General features: G+C 44.6%; 1 protein-coding gene, 1 long non-coding RNA gene and 1 other non-coding gene across 3 annotated transcripts in view; 2 read left to right on the top strand and 1 right to left on the bottom strand.

Moving 5' to 3' along the window:
* Window positions 1-463: 463 nt before the first annotated feature.
* TMEM184A (transmembrane protein 184A) overlaps window positions 464-22,981 on the bottom strand; it is a 33,744-nt gene continuing 11,226 nt past the window's right edge. Inside the window, exons 3-9 of the mRNA XM_043979181.1 lie at window positions 19,430-19,595; window positions 13,747-13,837; window positions 11,886-11,961; window positions 11,694-11,785; window positions 8,959-9,128; window positions 4,652-4,849; window positions 464-2,529 (exon numbers count right to left, since the gene is read on the bottom strand). Coding sequence (XP_043835116.1) covers window positions 2,288-2,529; window positions 4,652-4,849; window positions 8,959-9,128; window positions 11,694-11,785; window positions 11,886-11,961; window positions 13,747-13,837; window positions 19,430-19,595 — 1,035 coding nt within the window. The 3' untranslated portion in view covers window positions 464-2,287. The remainder of the gene's footprint in view (window positions 2,530-4,651; window positions 4,850-8,958; window positions 9,129-11,693; window positions 11,786-11,885; window positions 11,962-13,746; window positions 13,838-19,429; window positions 19,596-22,981) is intronic.
* On the top strand, window positions 2,322-22,713 carry LOC122736786. Its single transcript, XR_006354215.1, has 3 exons — window positions 2,322-2,428; window positions 2,950-3,148; window positions 22,403-22,713. It is a non-coding gene; the product is annotated as an uncharacterized LOC122736786 (long non-coding RNA).
* Window positions 17,339-17,445, top strand: LOC122737455. The gene has a single exon (XR_006354289.1). It is a non-coding gene; the product is annotated as a U6 spliceosomal RNA (small nuclear RNA).

Genomic DNA, 22,981 nt, shown 5'->3' with positions numbered 1-22,981 from the left:
CAGCCTGACCCCATATGAGGTCTGGCTAAACCAAGGGATGGACTACATAGAAACAAGCCAGACAGATTATTAGGTGGAAGGGGGAGAGGGGGGGGCCAAAAGATCATTTATATATAAATAAAAGTAATTCACTCGGAAGCTTGTGACTCGTTGTGACGTCTCTCACGATCCTCTGACCCATGGCACAGCTGGGAAAGAAGGGTACTTGTGTGGATTACAGCCCACTTCCCCCAGAATGCCTTCCTAGACATGGAAGTACCTCGGGATTCCCATTTGGTCATTGAAGAATGAGACTTAACTAGGCTGCTGCTGTTTAAAGGTTGCCTGGTCTTTGGGACATAACTTTCAAAGTCTGTTCATTCTCACTTCCCCCATCACCGGCCAACACCCCTCCCATCCCAGCACAAACACTAGGGAAAATTCTACTGTCAGTCACCAGGGAGATAAAGAGAAGAGGCCATGGTTCATGTTTTTTTGTTTGTTTTTAATCCTCCCTGAATGTACCTTGATTATAAACATCTGTCCAGGGGATAATCCTTTACTTCTCTGTGTCTCCAGCAGGAAAAAAAAAAAAAAAAAGTCTACTCAAGTCTCTGAGAATCTGTGGCTCCCTGGACCTCCCTCTGCCCTCCATTTCCCATCTGCCTCCTCCCCATACCTGGGACACCTCTCCTCATTTGTTAGAATCCCTGGATTCTTTCAAGGCTCAGCTGAAGCCTTCTCTCATTTCCCTAGTTGTTACTGCTTATTCTCCTCTCCCTGCCTTCTCAAATGACTGTGTATTTACTTTTCTGTTTACTTATTTCTATCTCCTAGACTATAAGTTCCTTGGGGACAGAGACTGTCTTTGATTTCTGTACTTATTTCACATAGTAGGCACTTACTTAGTAAATACTTATGGTGTTGAGTTGAATTGAACTGGATTAACTGAACCCAAACAAGTTTTCTCCACCTTCCTCCATGCAGTCTGTTCATATAGCCCCAATGGGGAAGGAATGGGTTCCTAATTCGCCAACAGTTCTGCTTTCGGCCAGACTTAGGTTCACTCTGGAAGGCGACAGGATCTCCAGGAGGGAGTCCCTTTCACCCATACAAACCTCTACAGGCTAATTGGGACAGCCTTCCCACTCCTGTCTCAAGCTTGTGAGGTCTGGGATCCTGGTTCATTCTGCTTCAGGATGGGGAGATGTAGCAAGTGGAGAAGGGTCTTTGGTGGCACCTTTAACAAATTCCAGTCCAAAGATCTTTGCTTGGCTGATGCAACCCCTTAGCGCGTTTTAGTTCTTGGCTGCAGCTGGGGGTAGAATTTTGAAAAGATGCCCACTGGCTTCTGGGTGATTCTGAGGAGCAATGCTGTCTGGCATGTGGGAAGCCGGGCAGGTCCTAGCATCATCCTAAACTTAGGGCACCCCATGGATTCTCCTCTTCTGCTGCCACCTGTAACATTCCCCAGAAACTGACCAAGCAAAGAGACCAACATCAGGTTCTATGGATTGAAAGTAGAGTCTTGTTCTCCTACAGACAGAAGTTAGGTCAGCTCAGAGGCATCCCCAGTCCTCAGACTATTCAAAATCAGAGGTCCTGGGGCAGCTAGGTGGCGCAATAGATAAAGCAATGGATTCAGGAGTACCTGAGTTCAAATTCAGCCTCAGACACTTGACACTTACTAGCTGTGTGACCCTGGGCAAGTCACTTAACCCTCATTGCCCCACAAAACAAAAAAAGCCAAAACAAAATCAGAGGTCCCTGTGTGAAGGAGAATGAATATAAGCTCCTTGTGGGTAGGGACTTTCATTTTTGTCTTTGTATGCCCAGCATCTAGCACAGTTCCTAGAACACCTTTGGTGCCTAATGATTGTTTGTCGATTGATTGACTAGAATGGAGGGTTCTCTCCTGGTGAGCTCTGATGAAGGCTGTGACCCCAGTCAAAGCAACCCACCAAGAAAGTCTATTATCAGTCACTGAAAGAATGTGAGCTGTGGGATTGGGGGTGAGGGGAGTCTACCAAGTATGAAAACACAGCAGGATTGTAGACTCACTCCACAGTCATAGATGTGGAAAAAGAGCTCTCTTGAGCAGTTTCATGCTCTTCCTCTCCCATAGTCAGAACCGGTTCTTAGAAATTGGGGGGGGGTGGCCTGTTAAGGAGGGATGTTATGGGAGAATGCAGTATCCCCTCCCCCACAATCTGCATGACCTTGGGGGGGGGAGGTGCTGACCAGGAACCACTCCTCAAGTGGAAGTTAACCCCTTGGAAGGCTTTCCTTGGCTCCCTCCACAGTCCTACTACAGCTCATCTGAAAGGATTAACATCCTCTTCTCTATGTTTTTGTTCTTCTTGCCACCAGGAAGATGGGAGCTAGGGGCCGAGTTCCCGTTTTGCCCTTGTATTTTGACCTCCTGCATAGATTGCTGAGTATACTGCTGGTAGGTGGGCGAGAAGTTGTGGATGGCATCCTGGACAATGTCTTGAGGGCTTATGGTCTCCTTGAGTCCACTGGAAATGCTCTGCATGGGAGCCACGGTCACTGGGGACAAAAAGTTAGAATGAGTCCAAGGCTAATATGACGGGGAGAAGTACCTTCCCATGGTCTGTAAAAACTTCTGCACAATCAGAATTGCCCCAAAGTGGAAAGTCTCCCTTGGGGGTGTGGGGTAGGGTAATAGGATCCCAAATCTGGAGCTGACGTTGGAGGCCAGCTAAGCCCCCTCACTTCCTAAATAAAGACACTGAGGTCCAAGGGGGCTAAAAAACTTGTCCAATGTAAAGTAACACATGCACCAAGCGTTAATTTCAGGCCAGGTCCTCTGACTCCACAGGCAGTGTTGTCATCCCATTAGAGATTGGATTGTCAAGTATGTTAGGTATGATTTCTTTGCAGGAATAGGTTGGACTGGATGGTTGCTGAGGCCCCCTCTAACTAAAAATTCTCTTATTCTGTCTCCAGATCTGAAAAGCAGGAAGGGACAGACCCAGTCCTCCGTCTCCTGGTCCAGCTCCCTGTCTCTGAACTGACATGCACTTACAGCCTTCTCAAATTGTTGAATGCCTGTTTTTACTCTTGAAGATGGGCATTTGTATAGAGCCCTAGAGTTTGTCAAGTGTCTTACATCATCTCATCTGAGCCTCATGAACAACTCAGTGAGGTAGGTATTACAGATAATATGCTCCTTTTACAGATAAGACAACTGAGTCACAGAGTGGGTAAAAGATCTGCCCATGGCCACACAACTGGTAAGCATCAGGGACAGCTAGCCATTTATTATCTGTAAAATGAAGAGAGTAATATTCGTCAAACCTATTTCACAGAGTTGTTGGGAGAACTATATAAACGTCACTTTCCCTGCCCTTAATCCAATAGCTTAATAACAACCCCCATGATTCAGAAAGTGGCTTGTAACTTCTTGAAAACTCTCTGACTGCAATTTGAGTTCATTACCTCTTGTTCCATACCCAAGGGAGACAGAACAGCTGGTCTCCATCCTTTGGATCCAATCACTTTTTAAATGAGCCTTCCCTAAGTGGCATTTCTCTAAGTGTGACCCAGGAGGACCCTGTCCTGCCCCTTCCCTTAACCAGGTGTTCTGTGAGTTGGTATATCACTCCAAAGCAGGCATTCACTTGGGATTTTTAATAGAAAAAACTCAAAATAAGAAATAGCACCAGCAACTAATCAAACAACCCTATTTTCCTGCCCATTTGGGAGCATGTGGATGTGTTGCTGCTGCCTACAGAAACGATCTACAGGAGGAAGGAGTGAAAAAAGACCACTCAAGATCCTTGTCTAAGGATTCCAATTGGGACCAACATCCTTTCAGCTTCCATTTCATTCTGGTCATCAGGGATCACTTAACCTTTGAGCTAGGTTCCTTCCCTGAATCTCCCTGTCAGGATTTGGTGTGGTGGAGAAAGAAAAAAAAAATTGGTTTTGGAGTCAAAAGATGGAGATGAGAAATAAACCTCTGATTTTGTCTACACAGGATTCCTGGCTGAGGAGACTCCCTCTACCCATGCAGATTGGCCCCCTTTCCCCAAATTCCAACCTTAGAAAGCTAGCACTGAAAAGTTGGGTGATTTGTCCAGGTTCCTATAGCCAATATGTGTGGCACTTGAACCCAAGACTTCTAGGCTCAGAATCCCTATAACCTATGGCATAATGTCTCAAAGAGTCAGAGGAACTGAGTTCAAGTTCTGCTTCTCTTGTGACCTTTGATAATTTAGTTACCCTCTTTAGGCTTCAGATTGCTTAACAGTAAAATGAGCGGATTGGACGAGAGGACTTCTACAGCTCCTTCTTGGATGAGATCTATGCTGCAAATGAAATTCTTGCTCTGATCCCTGTTTTTGGCTACCTGGGCCAGCTATGAATTTCAGTAGTGTCCAACCTCAGCTCCATATAGTCCCAAATATTTGGCCAGAGTCTTCCATATATCACTTCTATTATTCATATATCTTAAATCACTTGCATCACTCCTTATCAGGAGGAAAAGGTCCCAGAAAGCACTAATCTGTCAGGTCCTTCCTAATGCCAAGCTTTGCATCCTTGTTTAAGTTGACAGGACCCTGTGGCATGTCAGTCATGCCCTCTAAAAACTGGGAGGTCCCAATATCACCCACTTGTCTTTCAGATATAAGCCCGAGCAAGGTACCTGGTGAGTTTTCCTTCTTCTCTGAGTACACCTGGCATGTGAAGGCATAGCGTAAGGCAATAGAGGCAAAGAGCATCTCGATGCAGATGATGAAGTTCTGGTAGCCAGCAGCCACTGTCCCAGCCCCCACCTCGTTCCCGTCAATGATCTGCACCTCTGGGATCACCCCACACTTTTCCAGGATAGCCAACAGCATCCCTTCAGGAGCAACATTGAGAGTCTCATTAGAGCCAGGGACAGGAGAGGAGAAATAACATGGCTGACGGGGAGGCACCACTGTGACAAAATGTGAGGTTGGGTGTTTCCCATAATAGAAAATGAACTCTATTCATTTTATTTGACATGGCCTTTTGGGTACAGTTCTAAGTAGAACTTTTTGTACCTGGGATAAGGGAGGATGATGGGGTGTGTCTGTGGTATGATGGGGAATTCACCTAAGATGTAGAAGGAAATTCATACTGGAACACCGGGATGTGGAAGTATTTTTAAACTACTGAAGGATGGGATACTTTTGGAGATGCAGGGGTGGGGTTGGGCCAACATGTAGCAACTAGTCTGAAGAAATGTTTCTTGGGTCAGAGTTATTGACACCCTCAAAAGTTCAGTATTCTGAACAAAGCTCTATTCACCCCACCCTAGTTATGGATCTGCCTTTGGCCCACCCCTTCCAAGTGAGGACAGGCATCTTTTCTCTTTCCATTCTCTGTGTTTGAAAGGGCCTATTTTCTCCAGCTCTCTCTGCTAGTTGAAATCCTTCCTGTCTTTCCTTCATTGTTAAACATTTTCATTGATGTCTTCTGATGACCTTCACTTAGAATAAATCCCTCTCCCTTTCCCTCCTCTCTCTGGAAAATCATACTTTATTTATAACAAAAAAAATAAAAAGAGGGGCAGCTAGGTGGCGCAGTGGATAGAGCACCGGCCTGGAGTCAGGAGGACCTGAGTTCAAATCTGGCCTCAGACACTTGACACTTACTAGCTGTGTGACCCTGGGCAAGTCACTTAACCCCAGTTGCCTCACAAAAACAAACAAACAAACAAATAAAAAGAGAAGGAAGAAAAAAGTATTTCAGCACAACCAACCAATACATCAACCATTTGATAGTCTACAGACCATTCCACTGTCACAGTCACATTCCCCCATCTCTGAAAAGAATGGATGGAGATGTGTTTTCTTAACTCCAAGGGGATAGAGTTCTTTCCACTTATACTGCTGTGGTCATCATGTATAATATTCTCCTGGCCCTGCTTATTTCACTTTGTATCAGTTCATATAAACCTTCCCATGCTTCTCTGTAGTCATCAACTCATCATTTCTTTTTTTTTTTTTTTTTTTTTTGCAGGGCAATGGGGGTTAAGTGACTTGCCCAGGGTCACACAGCTAGTAAGTGTCAAGTATCTGAGGCTGGATTTGAACTCAGGTACTCCTAAATCCAGGGCCTGTGCTTTATCCACTATGCCACCTAGCTGCCCAACTCATCATGACTGTCTACTTTGTTTCTAGCTCTTTCCTCCTACCAGAAGGTACTGCTAGGACCATTTTTCCTTTTCCTTTTTTTTTGCAGGGCAATGAGGGTTAAGTGACTTGCTCAGGGTCACACAGCTAATAAGTGTCAAGTGTCTGAGGCAGGATTTGAACTCAGGTCTTCCTGAATCCAGGGTCTGTGCTTTATCCACTGTGCCACCTAGCTGCCCCCTACTATGACCATTTTGGTGAATATACATGCCCTTTTGTTTTGTCTTTGGCTTCCTTGGGGTACACCTAGAGCAGGAGGATGTCTGAGTCAGAGGGGATGTGACATCTGAGTATATTTCTTAGGATAATTCCAAACTGCTTTCCAGAATAGTTGGATCAAGTCACATCTCACTCATATACCTCCCAGTTTATATCTGTCTCTGGTCCCCTTTGCCCAACTTACTAGGTATGAAGTGAAATCCTACCCATCTTTTTAAGACTTAGTTAAATTTAAAAAAAAAGACAGTTAAATTGCCTCCTCTTCCTTGAAGCTTTCTTTAATTACTCCAGCTGGAAATAACCTCTTCCTCATATCATTCATGTATGTTATATATCACTTATATTACTCATATATCTTAAGTCACTTGCATCACTCCTAGATCTTACTTGGGGCAGTGGGCAGAGTTATGTGACTTGCCCAGGGTCACATAGCTAGTAAGTGTCTGAGGCCGAATTTGAACTCAGGTCCTCCTGACTCCAGGGTTAGTGCTCTATCCACTGCTCCACCTAGCTGCCCCTACTCATACCACAATCTACTTTATTATATGCTTATGTGTGTTTTGTCTCATCTTCTCTATAAGACTGCAAACTCCTTCAGGGGAGGAAGTTTGGGATTCTTTTATCTTGGTATTTTCCTCCAATGAGCATAGCACTTTGCTCACATTAGGCATTCAATAAAGGAATGGAAGGAGTTGATCTTCCTCTCCATAATTTTACCTGTATTCGAAGGGCCTGATCTGGAACTTAGCAGTCAACAGGAGGTAGGAAGACCAGGGCAAAAGAAAGAAGTGGTTCTAGCTCTCATAAGGGAATGGAACACCAATGGAGCAGAGGCACTCCTGAGCATTTGGGGAGCCTTCTCATCTCACCCATGAGCTTGCCATAATAGACTACTTGAGGGCAAGGCCTATAACCTTGTATGTACTAACATACAGAGATAAAGTGGAAAGTGTGTCAGGCCTGGAGCCAGGAAGACTCATCTTCCTGAGTTCAAATCTGCCTTCAGACACTTCCGAGCTGTGTGACCCTGGGCAAGTCACTTAACCCCGTTTACCTCCGTTTCCTCATCTGTAAAATGAACTGGAGAGGGGGCAGCTAGGTGGTGTAGTGGATAAAGCACTGGCCCTGGATTCAGGAGGACCTGAGTTCAAATCCAGCCTTAGACACTTGACACTTACTAGCTGTGTGACCCTGGGCAAGTCACTTAACCCTCATTGCCCCACCAAAAAAAAAAAAAAAGAAGAATTGGAGGAAGAAATGGCAAATTATTTCAGTATCTTTGCCGAGAAAACCCCAAAAGGGGCCACAGAGAGTTGGATACGACTGAACAACAATACATAACAACTTCCTGCCCTTTGCCATGAGCCCCACCACCTTCACTGCACCCAGCACAGTACTGAGGACACATCCGAAGCTCTGATCATACATAGAGCAATGAGCCATGCAAGAAAGGGTCCTCTCTGGAGAGGAGATCTGATCCCCTGTATCTGAACATATTTTGGAAAAGTCAAGAAATGTCTTTGTTTATGTGGTTATATGGTGCCAGGCCGGATTGCTTTTGTGTGTTTCTATCAATATACTTCTCTCTGAACTTGTTTCTCCACCCATAAATGGAGAGGGTTGGTGAAGGTAAATAATAATAGATCTTTATATACATAGTGCTTTATGAAGCACTTTCTCCCCCTGTGAGGTAGGTAGTATTCCATTTTACAGATGAAGAAACTGAAAGATGAAGTGACTCGCTCCAAATCACAAAATTAGGAAGTAGCAGAACTGAGACCTCTGACTTCAAAACTAGGGGTTCTTTCCACTATAATCCATTGTCTCCTTTTAAAAAATAATTATTTACTTATCTTTAACTTTTTTTTAAAAATTGATTTCCGAATTCTCTTCCTCCTTCCCACCTGTTCCCCACCCATTGTGAAGTCAAGAAATGCATGTGAAATCATTCAAAACATAATTCCATGTTAGTCATGTTGTAAAAATTACAGCAGCAACAACAAAAACACCAGGAAAATAAAGGGGAAAAAAATCATGCTTCAATCTGCACATAGCCTCCATCAGTTCTTTCTCAGCAAAGTCCATTTCCTTTTTTTTTTTGGTGAGGCAATGAGGGTTAAGTGACTTGCCCAGGGTCACACAGCTAGTAAGTGTCAAGTGTCTGAGCCCAGATTTGGACTCAGGTCCTCCTAAATCCAGGGTCGGTGCTCTATCCACTGCACCACCTAGCTGCCCCTCCACTGCCTTTTTTTTTTTTTTAGTGAGGCAATTGGGGTTAAGTGACTTGCCCAGGGTCACACAGCTAGTAAGTGTTAAATGTCTGAGGCTGGATTTGAACTCAGGTACTCCTGAATCCAGGGCTGGTGCTCTATCCACTGCACCACCTAGCTGCCCCTCCACTACCTTTTAAAAGGAATCCCCTTCCAAATCTCGCATCCCAAGTGCTGGGCTTATATAGCGACAGAGGGTATTTTTCTGGTGACTCTTCAGGGTCCCATCCCTTCCTGTGTAAAGAGGTCAGAGGAGAAAAGTTAGCAGCCTCACTTTCTCCCTCCATTCTCACCTTACCCACCTTGCCAGAAGGAAAGGAAGATGACAGCCTTGATGGTGAGAAACTTGAGGACCGGCTCAAAGGGTTGGAGAAGGTCGCTGGTGGCAAAGTAGAAGAGGAAAAGGGCGTAGAGGGCCAGGCTCACCGAGAAGTTGTAGACAATGGTGGTGTAGAGGTAGCCCGTGCGGGGACTATCGGTAAAGAGAGCAGACATTCACAGGTTGTGGCTATTTCAGCTCTTCCCACCATGGAAATCCCCAGTGATCCCCATCTTCCCAGATTCCAGCCTCAAGCTTGACTTCCCCATGTGGATCTACCGCTCAGATCTAGTTCTCCCACCCAGTTCAGAGTCCCAGAGGCAGAGAGACCAGCAACCAGGCCACTGTGGTCTGGATGTAGAATTCTTGAGGGGGAAGTGCTAATGTGAGACTCTCAACCTCCAAACCTAAGTCTGTGCCCTCCCAACCCTAGCCATCTGGGTCCTTCACCTCTTTCAGAATTCTCTTCTCCATCTAGCCGCATTCCCTCCTGACTCTTCCTCTTCTCCACAAGGAGGTATTTAGCTTAGATTATAATACTCTGCATCTGTTTACCAACGTTCTTGATATTCTTTTTGTGTGTGTGTGGGGGGGGGCAATGAGGGTTAAATGACTTGCCCAGGGTGACACAGCTAGTAAGTGTCAAGTGTCTGAGGCCGGATTTGAACTCAGGTCCTCCTGAATCCAGGGCCAGTGCTTTATCCACTGCACCACCTAGCTGCGCCCTTGTTCTTGCTATTGTTGCATGTGATAGGTGTACTTGCCTTTGTGTGTACATGTTTTCTTTCTTCTTGGTTATATTTTAAGGCCAATGACTAGAAAACCAGCTCCCCTAGGGGAAGGTCTGTCTCATTTTTTTTTGTCATTTGTATCCCCAGTGGGCGCATAGTAGGTATTCTAAAAATGCTCACTGATTGATTGGGTGAGAGTAGGGACCAGATCTTTTCTTTTTACATTTTCTCTGCGTTTCTAGAATAGTGTTTGGAAAGCACAGGTGTGAGTGTGTCGTGCCCTTCTCAAGAAGTTTCAGCAGCTCCCTATTGCTTCAAGGATAAAATATCCCCTCTTAAAGCAAACTCCTTCACAATTTGGCTCCAACTAATGGTAAGTCACTGTTTTCACATGACTACTACTACCCTCTCGAAAACTCCACATTCAAATCAAAATGGCCTGCCTGCCGTTTTCTTATATTCTATTTACCCATTTATTTATTTATTTGTTCATCTATTTATCTATCATCTATTTATTCACTCATTCATTCTTTTGTTTACCTATTTATCTGTTCATTTATTTATTTGTTTATTTATTTTTTTGTGGGGCAGTGAGGGTTGAGTGACTTGCCCAGGGTCACACAGCTAGTAAGTGTCAAGTATCTGAGGCTGGATTTGAACTCAGGTCCTCCTGAATCCAGGGCCAGTGCTTTATCCATTGCACCACCTCACTGCCCCCTACTGCTTGCCATTCTCTTGACGTAAAATTCTATTCTCTGGCTCCTTGACTTTGAAAAGGGTATCTCCCACTGCTTCCATGCTCTCCTTCCTCAACTCTTGCCACAAAGAAAAACCCCTATGTTCTTTCAAGGCATAGCTTGGCCACCGGCCCCTCCCCCACCTAAAAAGGCCTTTCCTGATGCCTTCCCTCCTAAAGGGCTTCATACTTGCTGTGGCATTCAAAGCTCTTCCCTGCCCAGCCCCATCTCCTACCTTATCAGTTCTATTACACATTCCTCCCTTACATACACACTGTGGTCCAGATATACTTACTGGCCTTCATACAAAGCATCCAATCTTCTATCTCCATGCCCTTGTCTTGGCCGTCTCTCATGCCCAGAATGGACCCCGGCCCTCACCTCTGCCCCTTAAAGTCCCTTCTTTCCTTTAAAGTTCAGCTCATGTCATCTCTTCATGAAATCTTTGCTGAATGTCTGGTGACGTCCCCCACCGTTATCCTGCAGATTCCAATATCTGTGCCTGTTGTTTCCTCTGGCTAGTCTGTATGCTCCTCTAGGGCAGGGACTGTTTAATTTTTGGTTTTGTTAGCCCAGTGCTGGACATATGCTGCTGGTTAAACTCAAATGAATTGAGGAAGCAGAGGGTGGTGGAAAGAGCACACTCTGGAGTGAGGATATCAGTTCAATTCCTGCCTCTGACACATACTACCTGTGTGGTGGCCTTGGATGAGTCACTTAACCACTCTGTGTCTCAGTTTCTGTAAAATGAGAGGCTTGGATTAGATGGCCTCTGATGTCTCTTCTAGTTCTAAATCTTTGATGCTATGAATTGAATTGGCAGCTGAGTACCACAGTGTTAGATAGAGCACTGGGCTTGGATTCAGGAAAACCTGAGTTTTCAAATGTGGATTCAGATACTACATGTGTGACCTTGGGCAAGTCACTTCACCCTGTTTGCCTCAATTTCCTCATCTGTAAAATGAGCTAGAGAAGGCAATGGCAAACCACTCCAGTGTCTTTGCCAAGAAAACCCCAACTGGGGTCACCTCAACGAGTCAGACACCACTGAAAGGACTGAACCACAACAATTAATGGAATGAAGTGTCACTACTATCCTAGGCAGCCCCCAGGAATTCTCATTCTAAAATGAAGGCTGGCTCTACTCCAGGCCCCCAACCTCCTCTCTCACCCAGAGCCCTCATTTGGGATGCTGCCTCAGTACTCTTGGCCCTCTCCCACCCTCTCACTTCTCCTTTCCACGTTCTTACTCAAAATCTCCATCATTGTATTTGCCAACCCCCTGCAGGATAATGGTGATCAGGGCCATGATGGGTTTCACAATACAGAACTGGAGCGTGGCCTGTGAAAAGAGAGGAGGGAACATCAGCCGTGGGCAGCCCCGCACTCCCGCAGGGCCCGCCCATACCCTCAGACCAAGCCCGGCTGGCTCTATAACTCACCTGTTTACAGAACCGAAGGAAGCCAATGGAATAGGACATCCCCTGCAGACAGCAGGTACCGTAGAAACAGCTGGACCTAGAAACCAGAGTGCAATAAAACCCACTGAAGCAGGCAGGGAGCTGCTTTCTTTGAGAATCAGAAATCCACAAACCCAAAAAACTGTTCCCTGGTTTCCATCCACATTCACTTAATCCAGTCCCTTCCTTTCTATCTCTGATAGTATTAGGCTAAGGAAGCAGTGGTGCCCTCCTGTCATATTCTGCTCATCCATCCATCAGGTGTGCACATGGGCCAGATTCTGGTTCTGAGGAAGTGCCACGACAGAAAGATGAAATAACTGAACTGGAAATCAGGGAAGTGGGTTCTAGTTTCAGCTTTGACACCCGGCCTTTGTTTCCTCTATAAAATGAAGGAGTTCGAATGGATGAAACGTCATATTCTTTGACGTCTTAAGAAAAATAGAACTACAAAAAGGGAAAAGACAGCTCCCTTCTTGTAAACCTCTTGCCCAACATCCCTCCCTTCTGGGGGCCACAGATGTGGACATGTGCCATCAGATATAACTGATGTGCTGCTTCTTTAGTTGCTTCTTCTTCTTCTTTTTTTTTTTTTTTTTGCGGGGCAATGAGGGTTAAGTGACTTGCCCAGGGTCACACAGCTAGTAAGTGTCAGGTGTCTGAGGCCGGATTTGAACCCAGGTACTCCTGAATTCAAGGCCAGTGCTTTATCCACTGCGCCACCTAGCTGCCCCCTTTAGTTGCTTCTAAGATTAAAGCTTTCACTGAAGTCACAGCGATCGATGCCCCTGCGACCCTTGGACTGTGCCCATAAGGCCTCTCCGTCTCTCCTTAATCGACAGGGACATCTCTACACCCCATTTTTCAGCCTTGAAGATGATACAGAAGAGGGACCTTCACCCCTTTCTCCTCAGAAACAAGGAGAGGGGGGAATGTTGTGGGTAAGACAGTGGGACCCCAAGAAATCTAAAGATCTCAACCCCCAAAGCCAAGGGAAAAACACCTCAGGTATGAGGTGTGGCAGGGATGCTGATAAGCAATACTAAGGTCTGTAAAAGGATATGTAGGCTATGGATGGATGCCGCATATCCTACTGATATCCCATTATCTAAGATCCCCTCTTAGTTATTTGGCCCCAGTTTTTGCATTTCCCCTTGCTTTGTACTCCCTTCCCTTTATTTGTTTTGTAAAGATACAAAAGACCAGGTCTTCTCTTACTCCAGTGGGACAATCAACAAGGTGATCTATACCCCAGCCATTATTCTTCTCTCCTAATATCTTTCTATTTAAAAAAACAAACAAAAAACCACCTGATGCGCTGGTTGGTTTTGCTGAAAATTTTTTCCTTCTCATTTTTTTTTCCTTTCTTTTCTCCCAACTGGATAGGGGAGGAGGGAATGACATATTCAGCACTGAAGGTGATGTAAAAACAAAAGATACCAGGCAGCTAGGTGGCAAAGTGGATAAAGCACCAGCCCTGGATTCAGGAGGACCTGAATTCAAATCCAGCCTCAGTCACTTGACACATTACTAGCTGTGTGACCCCCGGCAAGTCACTTAACCCTCATTGTCTCGCAAAAAAAAAAAAAAAAGAAAAGAAAAGAAAAAGATACAGCTACAATATTTCTTTTTGGAAACAACATTGTTTGACTGGGTCCAGCTTCCTTGTTTGGACTCAGCTCGTGGTTTGCTTGCTCTTCCCAGGACCCCGGGGAGCGCTGCAGAGAGCTGGGCTTGTCCACACCAAAGCTACCTGAGAATAGGGACTGCTTCACTTTTCTGTGTAAGCCAAGTGCTTGGCCCACAGTCGGTGCTTAACACTTGCTGTTGATTAATGACTTACTTGATAGGTTTCCCCCGGATCTCAGTCATAATGGCACTTTCCCCTCCCAGGTACTCAAAGCAGAGGCTCAGGAAACTGTAAATGACAAATGCTGGCAAGGAGAGACAGATGAAAAGACAGACAAACAGATGAGCAGTTGCGAGGAGAAAGCACAAACTTTTGTATTGATATCCCACCCATTTCTTAGCTACCTGGGGAGGCTCAGCTCTGAGAAACAGGCACAGTCTACCCCCCAACAAGAGATTCTTCAGTTCCTCTTAACACGCTGCCACATGGGATGAGAATTATCCGTTTTAGATGACACCCTGATGGTCCTCCATCCTTCCCCTTTGTTCCATTTTTTTCTATGCCCCTCTACAGTGGGTTCTCTTCAAACATTTTAGCAGACTAGCGGACTAAATTATAAAACGACTTTACCATAGGGCAACTAGATGGCCCAGTGGATAGAGCTCAGGGCCTGGAGTCAGGAAGACCTGAGTTCAAATCCAGCCTCAGACACACTAGCTGTGTGACCCTGGGCAAATCACTGAACCTGTTTGCCTTAATCCACTGGAGAAGGAAATGGCAAAGCACTCCAGTATCTTTGCCAAGGAAACCCCATAGAGAGTACAGTCCACAGGGTCACAAAGAGACACAACTGAACAACAAGATACTCTAAGAGTATAAACTACATAGAAAGTACAAACTACATACAGTTGTACAAGGACAGGCTGCCCAAATCAGCACCAAATCTTTCTGTCCTCAAGTTTCTTAGGTTTCCCAAACTTTCCTTTTTGCAAAGGGGCCTGTATCTTTTAAATTTTTCATCCCCATTCCCTTCCTTCATGCCTTCCATCTGTACTTACCCCAAAGATGACATAGCAGCACTTTTAAGTTTGCAAAGTACTTAATACATATTATCTCTTTTAGTCCTTACCAATCTGTGAGATAAGTATCTTTTGGGGGGGGGGCGGGGGGAGAGGTTTGAACCTGTGGTTTCATCAGTGTAGGGAACTTGGTGTCTCCTCCTGCACCTACCACAGGCAATTTAGTGCTAGAGATTTGCCTGGAGGCACTGAGAGATTAAGTGACTTGTCCATTGTTACACAACCAGTATGTATCAAAGGTAGGATTTGAACACAGGACTTCCTGACTCTAAGGCTGGCTTTCTGGTCACTATATCATGCCGCCAACAAATACTGCAGGTATTATTATCCCCACTTTACAGACGGGGAAAGTGACACACAGAAGAATTAAATGACACAACTAGTGAGTATTGGGGGCAGGATTCCAGGGCTCTGGGCCCAACAATCTATTTTGATCCAAGCTCAATCTCAGCACTAGATAGTGCAGGGGATAGAGCTCAGGGCTTCTAGTCAGGAAGATCTGAGTTCAAATGTGACCCCAGATGCTTCCTAGCTGTGTGACCCTGGATAAGTCACTTTACCATTGCATGCCTCCATTTTCTTATCTATAAAATGGGGATGATGGTAGCTCCTAACTCACAGGGTTGCTGTTGGGATCAAATGATATTTTTTTTTCAGGGCAATGGGGAATTTCCAAAGAGCTTTGTTCTTACCTCTCTCTTATAATTTCATACTGTTTTGTAATATATTTATTAACATAAATATCATCACTGTTATAAGATTGTAATCCTTTGGGAGCAGAGACTGCATATTACTCTTGCTTGTACCTGCCTCCATCCTGTTTTGGGAGAAGTCAATCCGCCATAAGTGACTTTCCCAGGGTCGCACAGCTACTAAGTGTCTGAGGTCACATTTGAACTCAGGTCTTCCTGACTTCCTGACTTCCTGACCACCTAGCTGCTACCCCTATCCCATTGAATATAATAGGTTCTTTTTTTGTTTGTTTGTTTGTTTTTGGTGAGGCAATTGGGGTTAAGTGACTTGCCCAGGGTCATACAGCTAGTAAGTGTTAAGTGTCTGAGCCTGGATTTGAACTCAGGTCTTCCTGAATCCAGGGCCGGTGCTCTATCCACTGCACCACCTAGCTGCCCCATATAATAGGTTTTTAACAAGTATTTATTGAATTGAACTGGGTCCTTTGTAATAAAAACCTGTGATTTATGCTGGCTTGAGAATTGTGTGTGTGTGTGTGTATGAGAGAGAGAAAGAGAGAGAGAGAGAGAGAGAGAGAGAGAGAGAGAGAGAGAGAGAGAGAGAGAGAGAAAGAGAGAGTAAGCACCTGAAAGGCATTTTCCCCTCTCCTTTATGAATGGCCTTTGGCTTGTAATGAAGGGGAAAAAACCACAAACCATTTATTAAGCACCTTACTACCAAGGGCTAGGCACTATGTTAAGCATTTTGCAAATATCATCTCATTTGACCCTCACAACAAAACCTAGGAGGTAGATGCTATCCATTTTACTGATGAGGAAACTGAGGCAGAGTTTTAAGCAACTTGATCATGGTCACATAGCTAGTAGGTTTCTGAAGCTGTATTTGAACTCAGGCCTTCCTGACTCCTGGCCCAGTTCTCTACCCACTACACCACCTGGCTACCTCTTGTAAGGATCTCTGCCTCTTTAAAAAAAAAAAAAGTCCCCTGATAGACCCAACCAAAAAACAAAACCAAAGTCCCAGAGGCATGCTGGCCATGGAAACAAAGCCAGGGAGCTAAGATGCTGGTGGCAGTCCTGGACCAGCCCAGTTCCCTATCTCTTGTGACTAGCAGAGAATCAGTATTCCATAGTGGAAAAATGTGGATTTAAGGTCCGAGGACATGGGTCCCCCCTCTCTGGACCTCTTAGCATCTTCCTTTGTAAAATGAAGGGTTCATAACAGATCATCTTTTCTTTGGTGGTTGGATGTCACCTTTGGAAAGAAGTCTGCAGGGGAGCGCTGCAGAGAGCTGGGCTTGTCTAACATTTTGTCGGGGATTTGGACAAAGGTCTGGGTGTGCATGCTTCTCAGCCCCGTAGATGACATCAACAGAGGAGGGATAGCTAACTGTCCTATGAGACAGTCAGGATCCAAAATGATCCATCAGGCCAGGACATGGTGCTGAATCTAAGAAGGTGACATACAATAGGGATAAATGTCAACTCCTCTTATCCCTGGGCTTTAAAAATAAATCAGCTTCATAAGGACAAGAGAGGGGAGAATAGCTGGAGGGCAAAGAAAAAAATTGGGGGGTTTTACTACAAACTGTGGTAACAGGGTATAAGTATCGGGACTATAACAACATAGCATCCAAAAGTTCTAATACTATCTTGGGTTGTGGTACAATACTCCTAGTGTCCAGGACTGAGGGAGGTGATGCCTCCGAGCTCTGCCCTGGTAAAACTACATCTGGAGGCCTGTGGTCACCTCTGGTTGGCACATTTCCTGAGGGCCACTGATAAGGTGGAAATCAATACTTTTTCATGATTTCACATGTATAATTGAGATCCTATAGAGTGGGGGAGAGGTGTGAAGGAGGGAGATAAGTTGGAACTCAAGAATTTTTTAAGTGAATGTTATAAATAAATGAATGATAGCTAAAGATCCCTTGTTTTGTATGACTTCACATGTATAATGGATGTCCTATTGGGTGGGGGAGAGGAGAGGAGGGAGAGAATTTGGAACTCAAAATTTTTAAAAACTGTGTGTTAGTGCTCGCTTTGGCAGCACATATACTAAAATTGGAACGATACAGAGAAGATTAGCATGGCCCCTGCGCAAGGATGACATGCAAATTCGTGAAGTGTTCCATATTTAAAAAAACAAAAACAAAAACAAAACTGTGTTATAAATAAAAGAATGATTGAGTGATAGCTGGAGATCAATGTTTTACATGACTTCACAAGTATAATTGATATCATTGGGTGGGGGGGATGAAGGAAAGAATTTGGAACTCAAAAAAATTTTAAAAAAATTTTTTTCGGGGCAATGGGGGTTAAGTGACTTGCCCAGGGTCACACAGCTAGTAAGTGTCAAGTATCTGAGGCCGGATTTGAACTCAGGTCCTTCTGAATCCAGGGCCAGCACTTTAACCACTGCGCCACCCAGGTGCCCCCGAAAATCTTTAAAACGTTATAAATAAATGGATGAATGAATGCAAAGTTGGAGATTGATGTTTAGCAAGACTCCACATGTATAATTGAGATGCTACTGGGTGGGGGAGGGGCAGGAAAGAGGGAGGGAATTTGGAACTCAATTTTTTTTAAATGCCATAAATGGATGGATGGATGGAATGAATGAATGAATGAATGAATGAATGAATGAAAAGCTGGCTATCATCCAGAGGACAGTGCCGCCCCCCCCCCAGATCATTCCATAGGAAAATTAACTAAAGGCACTGGGAATGTTTAAATTTGAGGAAGAGCAGATTTAGTTGTGATCTGGCTTCTGTTGCTGTTATATGGAAGAGGGACTGTACTCATTGTACTTAGTCCTAGCTGGTAGATCTAGGAGCAACAAGCAGAAGCAGCTCTATGGTGCAGTGGAGAGAGTGCTAGCTCTGGAGGCAGGAAGGCCTGAGTTCAAATCTGAACTCTGACACTTATGGATTGTGTGACACTGGGGAAGTGACTTAACAGCTTCCTGCCTCAGTTTCCTTAACTCTAAAATGGGCATAATAACATCACCCACCTCCCAGGGTCATTCTGAGGGAGATAACATTTCTAAGCTGTCTAGCACAGTGCCTAGCATATAGTAGGTATTTAATAAATGCTTGTTTCCTTCTTTTAGGGAAAGTTTGGATACCTCCTTTTGGGGTATGTTGTAGGGATATTCTTTTTCACACAATTGAAAAGGATAGAGAGGGGCAGCTAGATGGTGCAGTGGTTAAAGCACTGGCTGTGGATTCAGGAGGACCTGAGTTCAAATCCGGCCTCAGACACTTGACACTTACTAGCTGTGTGACCCCCCGCAAGTCACTTAACCCTCATTGCCCCACAAAAAACAAAAGATTAAAAAAAAAAAGAACAAAGAGAGCCTAGGGAGTGTCTGCTAGGAGGCAAACTAGAGTGCTAGGCCTAGAGTCAGGAAGACCTAAGTTCAAATCCAGCCTCAGACACTTGCTAGCTGTGTGATCTGGACAAGTCATTTCGCCCTGTCTGCCTCCATTTCCTCATCTGTAAAATGAGCTGGAGAAGAAAATGGCAAACCACTCCAGTCTCTTTGCCAAGACACCCCCAAAAAGGGGTCATACGTCAGACACAACAACAGCAATGAAAGGTAACCTCTGAACTCCCAACCCTAAGATTCTGTGGTTGTGTGATTTCATATCAGGATGTCTCAGTCTTTTCTGGTCCCCTTGGCTTTTGGTAAACCTTCTCTTATCCACTCTTCAATATTAAAGTAAATAAATTTGAAGGCTTATCATATATATGAACATAAGAAAATGAAGAGACAGATGTAAGAGGAAATAAATTCTAGCATTGACCTTGTTATCATTGCATACAAAAATAGAATTCCGTTCAATATGAAAGGAAATCACTTCTAGAGTTTACCATGCATAAGAATATAAGAAATAAAATAAAGAGACCAGTTAATTAATTTCAATAAGACAATTTACCAAATGTTCCCTGGAGCCCTCTTGATAAGCTTTTTGTACCCCTTGGGGGGTATGTACTCCCCAGGTTGGGAGCCCCTTGTTCTTTGTGACCTCTAAGGTGCCTCACAGTTCTGAAGCCTCAGTTTCCCTAAGTATCCCCAGGGCCCCTCTGGGCTCCTCTTCTCGCATACCGTCACAGGCTCACCTTCATAGCAGTCCCGCACTGAGTTGAAATAGACATAGTATTGGTGGCTTCCGAGGAGGAGGAGGCTGAGCCAGGAGTCAAAGGCATAGATGGGGACGATGAAGAGGAGGCGGATGATGTAGCGCTGCTCATTGGGCACTGTGTAGAATCTCAGGTGCAAGTAGATCTGATGGGAAGGGAAGAAGATGGCAAACAGGGCTAGATGAAATCCCCCACTGCCCAGTGCTGTGCCTGAAGGCCCCTCTATTTCCCATTTCTGCCTTATCTGCCAACGAGACTCCAAAGGATAGCACACAAGAAGACTTTTTGAGTGCCTGCTGCATGTCTAATAATAGAAACACCTTTATGCTCAGAGAAAAGGTGACCAGACTACACCCTGAGGAGTACAGGGAAGTCGCCTTTTCCCCAATTCCAATTTAGCTTAAAGTATTATCTCCCTCCTCAGATTACTTTAGAGTACTTCGAAAGACAGCATGGTATAATGAAAAGAACCCTGGACAGAAGACTTGGATTCAAATCTCCACTCTGACACTTAAAACCTGTGTGACATTGGGCAAATCACTTAACATCTCTGGGCCTCAGTTTACTCATATGTAAAAGGAGGGGGAGAGGGAGAGACGGACTAAGTGAACTTTGAGGTCTGCTCTAGAATGCTGCCTTCACAAAAAAATGCTCACTACTATTTCTTAGGAGGGGAGGGAAGAAGGAAGGGAATAAGCATTTATATAGCACCTTATATATATGATCACATATCATCTTATTCAATCTTCCTAACAACCCTAGGAGGTGGGTACTATTATTATCCCCATTTTACAAATGAGGAAACTGAGGCAAACAGTGGTGAAGTGACTTGCCCAGGGTCACATAGCCAGTAAGTATCTGAGACTAGATTTGAACTCAGATCTCCCTGATTCCAGATACTCTATCCACTACGCCACCTAGCTGCCTCTATGGATAAAGCTCAGGTCAAACTCCAACTCCTACTCCCGATGTCCCTAATTGTTAGGGCTCCAGCAAATTACTTTATATTTACTTGAAACATATTTTATATTTATTTATCTAGATAGGCACATCTCTTAAACCTTCTTGAGGGGAAGGAAGGGTTTTTTTGTCCTTCCATCCCCAGTAACAGCAGGATTCCCGGCATATATTAGATGTTGAATGACTTGAATTAAATCACACCCTACTTTGTATTATGTTTATCTGTATATACATCATATTGTCCCCCAGCCCTCTCCCATCACCCCAGCTGAATGCATACTCCTTAGGACAAAATATCTTTATGTTCCCAGTGACTAACAGTGTTTTGCACCAGCCCCCTACATGTGGGCTTTCTTGATCCCCCCTCAGCTGATGGCGCCTCCCCACCAAAATCACCTTGCATTTTTTTGAATATATCTTGCATATACTTCAACCTTATGTGGACATGTCTTCCTGTCAGAACACAACCTTCCTCAAGGACAGGTGCTGTGTTTCATTTTTGTCCTTGTATTCCTAGCACCTGGCAGAGTACCTGACACACAGTAGGCACCTAATAACTATTTGCTGATTGAATGATTTATTAATTGAATGATCTATTAATAAAAGTCTGATAACCAAATTGGATGAAAGCTGCCTTCCACCTTTAAGATGTAGCTACCTCTGGGAAGGGCAAAGGCACAAAGACTTATCAGTCACTTTACATCTTTCACTTATCCATTCCTTTCAGAGAACTGAAAAGGGAAAGGATAGAGAGAAGATAAGGGCACTGACACCCCCACCCCCCGATGCCAGGTTCTTTAATCAGCTCCCAGTTATTCATACAGAAGAGATCTGTGGCTGAACAAAATTCACAAGTGGATAATAGCCCAATTAGATGGGATTGAGGACTAAGGGAGAGACCAGACTCAAAGAAATGCCATTAAGGGCTCCTTGACCATTGGTGAGGATGTCTCCAGTGGCATGCTCCAAGGATCTGTGTTGTTTAACATAATTTTTAAGCAGTGCCTTGAATTTTTTTTTTTTTTTGCGGGGCAGTGGGGGTTAAATGACTTGCCCAGGGTCACACAGCTAGTAAGTGTCAAGTGTCTGAGGCCGGATTTGAACTCAGGAACTCCTGAATCTAGGGCCGGTGATTTATCCACTGCGCCACCTAGCTGCCCCTAAGAAGTGCCTTGAATAAGAGCACAGGCAGCATCCTTATGAAGTCTGCACGGGACACAAAGCCAAGAGGGATGGCTAATACACCAAATGAGAGTCGCAATCCAAAAAGATCTTGACGGGTTGGAATACTGAATTATATCTGATAAAATGGAATAGGGATAAGGCTCAAGAAATAGACTTCACAAGTACAAAATGGGAGAGACAGGGTGGGACATCAGTTCATCGGAAAGCTAAGGTGTAGTGGAGGGGACACTTGCTATGAGCCAACTTCGTGATGTGGCTGCCCAAAGAAAGCTAATGAAATTATGGGTCATATTAATAGCCCAATAAAAAAAAAAAAGAGTCAAGAGTCCCAGTTTACTCTGTGCTGCTAAGATTATATCTGGAGTATAATGGGTTTGTATCTTGTGGTTCTAAAAACTAAAGTGAAGGGAAAGCTGTACAGTCAGAATTGTACTCAAAAATCTCTTGAGTGGGGGCAGCTAGGTGACACAGTGGATAGAACACCAGCCCTGGATTCAGGAGGACTTGAGTTCAAATCCGGCCTCAGACACTTAACACTTACTAGCTGTGTGACCCTGGGCAAGTTACTTAACCCCAATTGCCTCACAAAAAAAAAAAAAATCTCTTGAATGGTTTTCATTCTTTCTCATCAGAGTGTTGTTCATCCTCAGTAGGAGGTTTAAGTAGTGCACAGAGGCTTTCTTGAAATATAAATGATGGGCAGAGGTTTGCAGTTCATGCCTTCCAGTGGTAAGTTTTGTGCCTTTTTAACTTTGTTTTCTTATTCAATTGGAATTTAACTTATGGGGAAATTTTCATCCCTCCCAGGCCAAGGGAAGAAGAAGAAGAAAGTAAAAGGTCAAAGTGGGAGACAGAACATTGACATTCTTTCATAAAAGGTGTCCGGCCTTCACGCCTCTGACTGAAGGAAAGAAAGAAGGAAGCAGGCTCTCTCCCTACAAGGAGGACCTCGTTCTGCAATGTTGGGGTGGGACATTTCTCCCCATCACAAAAGCTCCTGTCTTATGTCCTTGTCAATGGCCTATGACAGAGTCTCTCTCCATCAGTGTGGTCAGGGGTATGAGCATGCCCAGAGATCGGGGCTGGGGGAGAAGGTTTAGAAAAAGAAGAGATAGGGGGCAGCTAGGTGGTACAGTGGATAAAACATCAGCCCTGGATTCAGGAGGACCTGAGTTAAAATCTGGCCTCAGACTTAGCTGTGTGACCCTGGGCAAGTCACTTAACCCCCATTGCCCAGCCCCCACCTCCAAAAAAATGATAGTGTAGAAAAAGAAAAGATAAAGGATCAGAAATGTAGAGAGCCCCCAAGTCCTTTCACCCAAAGACTGGATTCTGGGGTTGGAACTTGTGTGCCCCATATGCTTAGTCAAGCTCACTGGGGAATGT

Source organism: Dromiciops gliroides, chromosome 1 (genome assembly GCF_019393635.1).
Source record: "Dromiciops gliroides isolate mDroGli1 chromosome 1, mDroGli1.pri, whole genome shotgun sequence".
NCBI lineage: Eukaryota > Metazoa > Chordata > Mammalia > Microbiotheria > Microbiotheriidae > Dromiciops > Dromiciops gliroides.
The sequence above is the reverse complement of the archived record's forward strand: the minus strand, read 5'-3'. Positions and strand labels throughout refer to the sequence as shown.